Consider the following 8,773-nt stretch of genomic DNA (forward strand, 5'->3'; position numbering starts at 1 on the left):
CTTTGTTTTCTCGGCGCTCCCACACAGCCAAGGGATGGGGGTGGGATGGACCCAGCTACTGGACATCTGAACCACGTGCGGTAACCAGTCTGCAGCGCCAAGCCCAACTCTACCCTCCTTGACCGCAGGTTCCAGCTCAATCTCTGTGGCGCATGCGCGTGCTGCACTTGCTCGCTCCGCCCCTGCTTCCACATCGCAGTGACGCCCCTTCCGCCAAAGTTGTGTAGCCTTCTTGCGGCGCCTGCGCACTGTCGCATTACGGCGGAACTAATCCGGCGACCTTGAGCTTAGACACATTTAGTGCCAGGAAGGGAAAAGGGGGACCACAGAATGCGTCACACACCCGGAAGCGGAGATCCGGAAGTGGGGTTGGACAGGTTATCCCCAGGGGTGGGGCAGCGGAGGCCCAGGAAGAGGGGGAAAAAAGAAGGTGGAGGATCCTGGCTACTAATCTGAATCCGATACCGATTGTCTTAGACCTCAGAGACACAGAAAAGACAGAAGGGTGCCTCATCCCCCTTCCTCCCCTCCTCCCTCTCTTCAGCCTTAGCCATGGCGGAGGCAGGGGCCGGGCTGAGTGAGACCGTCACTGAGACAACGGTTACCGTGACAACCGAGCCCGTGAGAAAGGCGGGGGGCGGTGCTGTTTAGGGGTTGGGGAGATACCGGGAGGGAAGGGATAGCGCTTTGGAGAGTTGCTGGAGGGGCTGGGCCTGGGGATATGGGAGGAAGTGGGGTTGGGAGAATCTCAAGGTATTGGGAGATTTGGGGTGTGTCAGAGTTGGTGCAGAAGGCTGGTCAAGAGACCAGCAATAGAGTTAGGATATAGGTGATGCTTCTTGGAGTGGTGGTGTGTATAAGTAATGAAAAAACGGGAATTTGGAGATTAAGGAGCAAGGGATGTGCTGGGGGTAAATGAAGGGCTGTGTGAGAAAGCATGGTTGGAGGCCAGCTGCAGGGGAATTTGACTAGAACCATACTTATCAGTAAATATTTGTTGAAGGAATGATTGTAAAAGGAAGCAGAGGGAATGAGGGAACAAGAAAAGGGAGATGAAGATAGTATTTTGAAAAATCAGAGGAGATATAAATAGAGAAAAATGTAGTATTTTTGCAAAAACAACTTAAGCTGCCTTCAAAGGGAGAAGGTTGTGTTGGGTTTAATAACCCTTGGACTAAGGGAGTTTAGAGTAATAGTTACTAGAGATGCCAGGATGCTGGGGAATAGGTTTCTCTGTATACTAGTGGTTACCAAGAACAGGAAATAATACTTCATGATTCCTCAAGGGACTCCCTGAGGCCAAAAATCTGTTCTATTTTATCTTCTCCCAGCCCTCAGCTCCTCTGGCACTATGTCTGATCCTGATTGAGTGGGGGAAGGGAAGAGAGGAGGCCCCCGGGAGGAAGTGGGAAATGTTAATAGGAGGGGACTAGCTAGATATGGCCATCCTTCTTAACGTTCCAGGAGAACCGGAGCCTAACCATCAAACTTCGGAAACGGAAACCAGAGAAAAAGGTGGAATGGACGAGTGACACTGTGGACAACGAACACATGGGCCGCCGCTCATCAAAATGTGAGTAATTGTTGGCCCACAGTAACCCTGGAGTCCTGGCTCCCCTCAGCATGTCTTCTGCCTTCTTACATTCACTGACCTTCCCGAAGCCCCCAGATGCTCACAATCCTGTGGCTGTCCTGGTGGTTCTCCGGTATCAGGGAGAGAAGGTTAAGGTTAGAGGAACAGAGGTAGGGAGAGGCTTGAATTGGGATGTGCCAAGGCTTAAAGTCAAGAGGTATCTGAGGTGGGAGAAGTGGAGCTTCGGATTCCTGGCTGGAAAGGACGAGGGAGTTGGGTGTCTGAGTCCCAGGGTGTGGGCCTGGGGAAGTTGGTTCCTGGAAGGTAGGAGGAGAAAATGGTGAAAGTAGGGATTTTTACTGAGATCCAATGGGAATGGAACTGATGCTCCATCTTATCTCTTCCTCCTTTTTAACTGGGCTCCTCCCTCCAAATCCAGGCTGCTGTATTTATGAGAAACCTCGGGCCTTTGGCGAGAGCTCCACGGAGAGTGACGAGGAGGAAGAGGAGGGCTGTGGTCATACACACTGTGTACGGGGCCACCGCAAAGGACGGCGTCATTCAACCCCGGGACCAAGCCCCACCACCCCTCCCCAGCCTCCTGACCCCTCCCAGCCCCCTCCAGGGCCAATGCAGCACTAAATTCCTCTCTGCCCCACCATTCCTGTGTCTGTCTGGCCCTGAATGTATTCATGTGGCTACTCGGGGACTTAACCCATGGTTTGGTCCCTTCTCCAGCCCCCTCCTCCCCTCTCCTCTGCCTGATAGAGGGAAGAGGGGGAGGAGGGTGGACAGAGATCCTGGAATTCTGACTTGCTGCTATTCCAGAACCCAGGCTTCTGGGTTCCCCCAGCCCTCATTTCTGCCTCCTCTCTTCAGGGATCCAGGCATCTTGGTCCCAGTCTTTTCCCTTTGTTCTCACTGCCAAACTACCTGTCCTGTGATCTAATTATCTTGGCCCCTTGCACTCTCTACTTGAGTTCCAAACAGTTAAATTGGGTTTCCAACAGCCCCAGCTTTCACTGCCAGGGTCCTAGTCAGATTCCAGGCAATCTTGCCCCAGCTATGCTTGTTAATCCTGGCTTAGAGCTTTTCCACTAATGTATTTATGTCATCCTAACTCTTAGTCCTTGCCTGTGGGATGTGAGGTCTTATGTGAGACCTCAGGGCTCCTAGCCCTTTCCCTCCTCTCCTGCCCACTCCCGTCATGCCCTTAAGAGGAGTTAGGAGAGAGAGAGGTCTTTGTCATTCTCACCTTGGGAGAATGGGAAATGGAAAAAGAAATAGTCATGTCTTCTCCCCTCACCATTCTCGTGTGACTTAGGGTTTCTGACAAAGCTGGCTTCAAGACTGGTCACTTAGAGCCAACTATCTCCTCAGCCTTTGGTCTTCCAGCTTAGGAGACAGATCCAACACGGTCCCAGGGGCCTGCGTCCCTGGGAGAGGAAGGAACAGGGAGGGAGCAGAGATGTACTCTCACCCCTTCCTTCCTAGGCTTTGATGTCTCTGCCAGCCCAGATGTCCTGGCCTTCCCCACCCCTTACTGGGATCTAGATATCATTTTCCAGGCCTCTTGCCATGCACAGTTGCAGAGATCAGTCAAATCCATACTACCACTGAGATCTCATTTATTGCCACAGATGCACAAAATAAATAACCCAACATCACAAAATGTGTTAAATACGGGCCCATTTATACATATGGGGAAAGAAGTGAGGCTATATACAAGGGTGAATTTGGGGTGTCTGGGCCATTCCCAGGTTGAGGAAAGGAGAGGTAGCACCATTGGTTGCTTGTTGTATGTGCAGGGGGGAGGTTTTAGGAAGGTTCTTAATGGGAAAAGGCTGTAAGCATAGAAAGCCGCCATGGTGGAGTAGAACTGGCCTGCCCCCTTCTCCCCCAAAAAGAGGGCCCTAAGGCCCAGGCCAGAGTCAAGCCTCTTGCTTTGGGGGAGGAGGCTTTTGTTTCTCTTGAGGAGAAACCTCAGAATGGACGAGGCAGGGAAGCCCAACCCTCAGACCTGTGGAGAGGGCACTGGGCCCTTCTTTGCCAGGAGGAGAGGCAGGGGTGGGAGGTAAATGTTTGACCGGCAGGGCCTCTGTGTATTAAACATGGGCCAATTACCAGTACTGATGGGGCAGGACCTGTTCCCCAATTCAGGCCCGGGAAAGATAGAAGGGGAGAGATCCCTTGGGAAGTACTGGGGTAACCAAGGGAGAGAAGCATCCCAAGATTTGGTGGGGGGAGCAGGAATGAATTAAGCTTCGGGCATGGATGCGGAAACTGGAGGCCAGTTGAGGTCCTAACTATCTGGAAGAAAACAGACAATGTAGGTGGAGGGGTGCTTATCAATACACCGGCAATGGGCGTGGACATGATGCCTGGAATGAGTAAGGATTTCCGTGCCCAAGAGGAAGCAGCCTTATTTCTGACCAAGCCAGAATAAGGGTTGTGGGTGAGCTTCCCAGCCTTCCGCTGGCACGAGGCAGAGGGGGACGCGGGGGTCGCAGGTGCACAGCAGCGGGAAGACGCGCTCACCCAGGGGACCGGGCGCCTGGAAGGCGAAGAGCAAGTCCAGGGAACGGCCGTCGTAGAAGGCCACGCGGCCCCGCTCCCAGTCCAAGTCCACGCGGATGCGCCGCGGCTGGGGCCCGGCGCCGCCCAGCGGGGTGGGCTCCGGGGCCGTGAGCGCCCACAGGCGGCCGCCGCGATCCTCCACGGCCCACACAGCCTCCGCGGGACGTAGGCCTACTCTGCCCTTGCGTCGCACCGACTCCCCGGCCACGCCCAGGGCATAGCGGCTCTCCCCGTCGTCCTTATCCTCCCCGGAAGAGTCTCCGCGGGAGGCGGTGTCGGCGATCTCCACCTCCCAGCAGTGGCGGCCAGCCCTGAAGCCCTGCGCGCCCAGCACCGCCGGGAGCTGATTGAAGCGCCCCGGGCCGTCGCGGGGTGCGGGTGTCCCCGGTGGGGCCAGTCGGACGCTGCGGCGGTCCGCGGAGACCAGCAAGCGGCGGTGAGCGGTGCCAGGATCCAGGGTCAGGTCGGCTGGAGAGGAGAAAGCAGAGGGAGGACCGTGTGAGCTGGCTTTCCGAATCAGAGGAGGGATAGGATGGAGAGGATGTGCGGAGGGTACACAAGAGGCCCACAGCAGCTCAAAAGGCTGCTGTAGGACCGAAGAGGGTGAAGGCATACGAAGAGCAGGCTTGGGCAAGACCCAGCCTGCGCTGATGGGCCACTTCCTTCTGGAGAATTGGACTTGGAGAAGGACCCTGCTGGCCCAGGGCAGGGGGCACAGCGCAGAGACTGAAGGAGGGGTTGCCCGGGTTTGCGGGCTTGGCGGCAGAGTGAGGCTCGTCTGACTTCTAGGGAGGGTGAGGACTGATACCTCAATCTGCAGCATCTGGGGCGGGGGTGGGGGGGGTGGGAGCTGGGTCAACAGGATGGAGAAGATGGAGCTAAAGAGGAAGACTGATACCAGATACCAGTACCGCACGTGACAGAGGGGAGGGCCAGAGGGAGAAATCCAAGTATCCTGAGAAACCAGCCCACCACCCGCAGGAACAGGTGGGAGTAGACAGGCCTATTTCTATAGGGAGCGCAGGGCAGAGGAGAGAGAAGGTGGTGATAGCCAAAGGGACCAGAAAGAACTAATCATTGGCCTTGTGTGTATGGGATGCTTTGAGGAAAGATTTCTGGATTAGGGGTGCTAGAAGCAATCTGGGTTGGGTGGGATGGTGGGTGACCAAGAGGGCAGAGTACCTTCTCTAGGCAGTTTAAAGAAGGGCAGAGGGCAGCCTTGGAAGTGATGGAAGGAACTCCCCAGAAGCTGCAGAGAAGGCCCGGAGCCTCAGGGGCAAGGAGACGCGGGAATCCTGGGACACTTCTGGAAGGGAGTGATGAGAAGTGGTGGCAGCAGGGATTCCCCAGAAGCAGCTGACCCCCAGGGGTCTGTTGTGTGAGTGTATGAACAGGTAAGAGGAGAGAATAGCTGGAATGTGAGGAATGAAGGATAGACCTTATAGGTTGAATTGTGTTCCCCCCCCTGAAAGTTGTGAAGTCCCCCCAATACCTCAGAATTTGACTGTATTTGGAAATAGAATCTTTACAGAGGTAATCAAGTTAAAATGAGGTCATTAGGGTGGACCCCAATCCAATATATCCAGTGTCCTTATAAAAAGGGGAAATTTGGACCCAAAGACAAGTGTGTATAGAGAGAAGATGCTGTGAAGACAGGGAGATGCCATCCACAGGCCAAGGAACGCCTGAGGCTATCAGAAGCTAGGAGAGAGTCCTGGAACAGAGTCTCCCTCTCAGCCCCCAGAAGGAACCAACAATGTTGACACCTTGACTTCTACCTCTAGAATCATTTAACTTCTGCCTCTAGAACCATGAGACAATAAATTTCTATTGTTTAAGCCACTCGGTGTGCAATGCTTTCCTATGGCAGTCCTAGGAAACTAATACAGACATCAAAAAGGACTTGATCATATTTGAGAGAGGAAAGGGAATAAACTGAAAACAGCCTCTCATTTAGTTCCCTCCCTTGTGCCTTCCTTACCCGTCAGTCTATGAAGCATGTTTTTGACCACTGGGTAATCTTCAGGGAGATCGTCCTCTGAGTTAGATGACTTGGGAGTTGGGGCATCAAACCTGGATAGATGAGGGAGAAGGGTCAGGAAATTGGTAGACACCCTCTGCCCTCTGATGTCCCCACCTCTATCCCACTCACACCTCTGGAGCAGAAAAGGGTGAGGCCACACCCACAAAACCTGTCTGTGAGTGGGGACAAAGGTGTGGCTCCTGTAAGAAGATGGACGTGGCAGCTGATAGTGGAAAAGAAAAAACAGTAAACATGGAACTCACCTTCTCCATGTCTTCTTCGTATCCTGGGGTGGGCAGAAAAAAACATGGATGTGAGCTCTGGGCTTCATACTGTGGGGAGCTCTTCCCCCACCTCCTCAGGTAGCTGGGTCTGATTTGGTGAGGTCCCTCCTTGCATCTCCGACTGATCTCACCTCTTTATCCCCTGTGCTCCCTTTTCCTCTCATTCTCCCCCTTCCCTTTTCATGACCTTTCCTTCCTCTCAGTCACCACTTTCTCATCCTCCTAACTCCACCCCTACCGTCCTCCTCCCTTTGCCGTGCCGCAAAGCCTCTCAGTTCCCCTTCCCCAGCCTCATCCAGGCTTTTTTCTTGCCCCCAGAGTCCTCACCGTTCCCTGTTTCCTCCCAGCCCGCCCCCCTTCCCTTTCTCAGTGGCCCCCATCCTTATCCACCTTACTGAGGGTGTATCCCAGATAAACATCCCCCGCCTCCTCCATCACACAGACCAAACACATACTTAGAGTCCTTAGGCTAAGAGTTCATTTATAAAATCCTTATAATAAAGCTGCTTCCCCTCTTGCCATAAAAGCCCAGTGTCGTTTATAGGGCCCTTTGTTCTGTGTCTCTCTACCCTGACCAAGGAAGCAGCTGGACTTGGATGTGTCCCAGAAGGCCCAGCAGATCTGCAGGGTACCATGAGAGCCAGGAGAGGGCGCTGGATGCTCCCCATCCAAAAACTAGGATTCCCTCTTCCGGCTTCGCAGTCTAGTGGGAAAGACTGGGGCAGACCCGTAGGGTGGTGAAGGGGAGAGAGGAAAGGCAATTTGCCTAATTATGCCAATTACACCTAGACTAGGTATATGTAGACTTCAAAGGGTGGAAGCAAGACTCGAGACCAGCTCGGCTGCTGGCGAGAAGCCAGGCGGGAATGCGGAGCGCCTGGGGGTCGGCAAGGGAATGGGGTTGGTTGACGGCCAAAGAGTCAGGGCCCAGGAGGGACGCGGGAGGCTGGGTGGGTGGGTGATCAGGGTGGGATGTGGAGAGGAGCCAGAGGTCCCAACGTCTGTTTTCCCGGACCTTGCCGCCACCCGTGGCCGCCTCTGCCTGGGGCCCTGGGAGGAGCGGAGGATAACAATAACAACACAGCAAGGCCCAGGCCGGAGCCCGGAGACCCACCCCACGACACGGCAGGGGAGTTTGGATCTGCCTCCCTCCCTTCTTCCCAACTTGTGACAGCCGCCTCCTTCCCCGCCCCTCCACTCCAGCTTTTTGTCCATCCTCCCTCCTGCTTCTCCTCCGCTGGGCGAATTCTGCTCTCCCTCACCAACCTCCCAGGCACCCAGCACCCTCCCCTCCGCCTGGCCTCCGCCTCCGGGGCGCCTAGCGGCGTCTTTTCCCAGCCTCCCAGTTCCCGCGCTCTTCGCCGGGCCTTAGGGGTCTCCTCCTGTTCTGTCTGGTGCCCCAACCCCTTCCCTCCAGCCCCTCTCCCAAGACTCAGGCATCCGTCCAGCTTCGCTCTGGGCAAAGCGTCAACTCCCTCCCGGCATCTCTCACTTGACAGCTGCCGCCCCCCCGTCCTCTGCTTTTCTTTCCCCAGCTCCATCTTTTGCCTAAACTTCGAGAAGGGCCCCAGCTCGGGAGGTGACATTCCCCGCTTCCCCAGGGAGCCCGCGGATGGCCCCTTCGGCCGACAGCTGCGGACTCGCGAAGCGCACCCCTGCCTCACCTCTCCGTGCGGGGCCAGGCAGCCCATGGTGGGGATGCGGCCCCCTCGGCGTTTCCCAGTTCGGGCCCCGGGCTCGGCCAGCTTCTCCCGCAGCTCGCGGCTGATCCGCACTTCCACCGCCAGCCGCACGTTAGACCTCAGGCTGCGGCGGGGGCACGGCCGGCCGCAGCACGGGCAGGCGGTGGGGGGCGCCTCGGAGCCGGGGGGCGGCGGGGTCCCCCAGCGGCGGTCCAGGCACGCGCGGCAGAAGCTGTGCTCACACGCCAGGAGCACCGGGTCCTCGAAGAGGCTCCCGCACAGCGGGCACGTCGCTAGCTGCTCCAGGCGCTGCACCAGTCCCCGGCCCAGCGGCTCGGATATCTCCATGGGGAGCCAGCGTCCGGGCGCCGTCCCTTCCGCGACCACCTTCGGGCTACTCAGGTGGCTGAGCGCCTCTGCTGCTGGTTGCGTCGCTGCCCCTCTCTCCGCCTCCCACATTAACTTTCTGACGCTTTCTGGCGCTCTCCTGGAATCGCCTCTCTCTTCTACCAGTCTGTCTCCGCCAATCTCCTCACTACGTCAGGCTTTATAGGGAGGGAGGAGGCCCCTGCGGGAGGTAAACATCAGGGCTTGCGTAACACCCCATCTGGTTCTCCCGCTTCCCCGTGAGGTT

At 56.2% G+C, this 8,773-nt stretch overlaps 2 protein-coding genes across 2 annotated transcripts; one reads left to right on the plus strand and one right to left on the minus strand.

The window, feature by feature from the left end:
- The first annotated feature begins 305 nt into the window (after positions 1-305).
- PPP1R11 (protein phosphatase 1 regulatory inhibitor subunit 11) lies at positions 306-3,245 on the plus strand. The gene is made up of 3 exons (XM_067752329.1): positions 306-621; positions 1,465-1,573; positions 2,013-3,245. The coding sequence occupies exons 1-3, from the start codon at positions 553-555 to the stop codon at positions 2,213-2,215; spliced, it is 381 nt and encodes a 126-aa protein (XP_067608430.1). The 5' UTR covers positions 306-552; the 3' UTR covers positions 2,216-3,245.
- On the minus strand, positions 3,182-8,557 carry RNF39 (ring finger protein 39). Its single transcript, XM_067752328.1, has 4 exons — positions 8,122-8,557; positions 6,437-6,459; positions 6,132-6,223; positions 3,182-4,618 (listed from the first exon to the last, which is right to left on the minus strand). The coding sequence occupies exons 1-4, from the start codon at positions 8,485-8,487 to the stop codon at positions 3,996-3,998; spliced, it is 1,104 nt and encodes a 367-aa protein (XP_067608429.1). The 5' UTR covers positions 8,488-8,557; the 3' UTR covers positions 3,182-3,995.
- Positions 8,558-8,773: the final 216 nt, after the last annotated feature.

Source organism: Pseudorca crassidens, chromosome 10 (assembly GCF_039906515.1).
Source record: "Pseudorca crassidens isolate mPseCra1 chromosome 10, mPseCra1.hap1, whole genome shotgun sequence".
Classification (NCBI taxonomy): Eukaryota; Metazoa; Chordata; class Mammalia; order Artiodactyla; family Delphinidae; genus Pseudorca; species Pseudorca crassidens.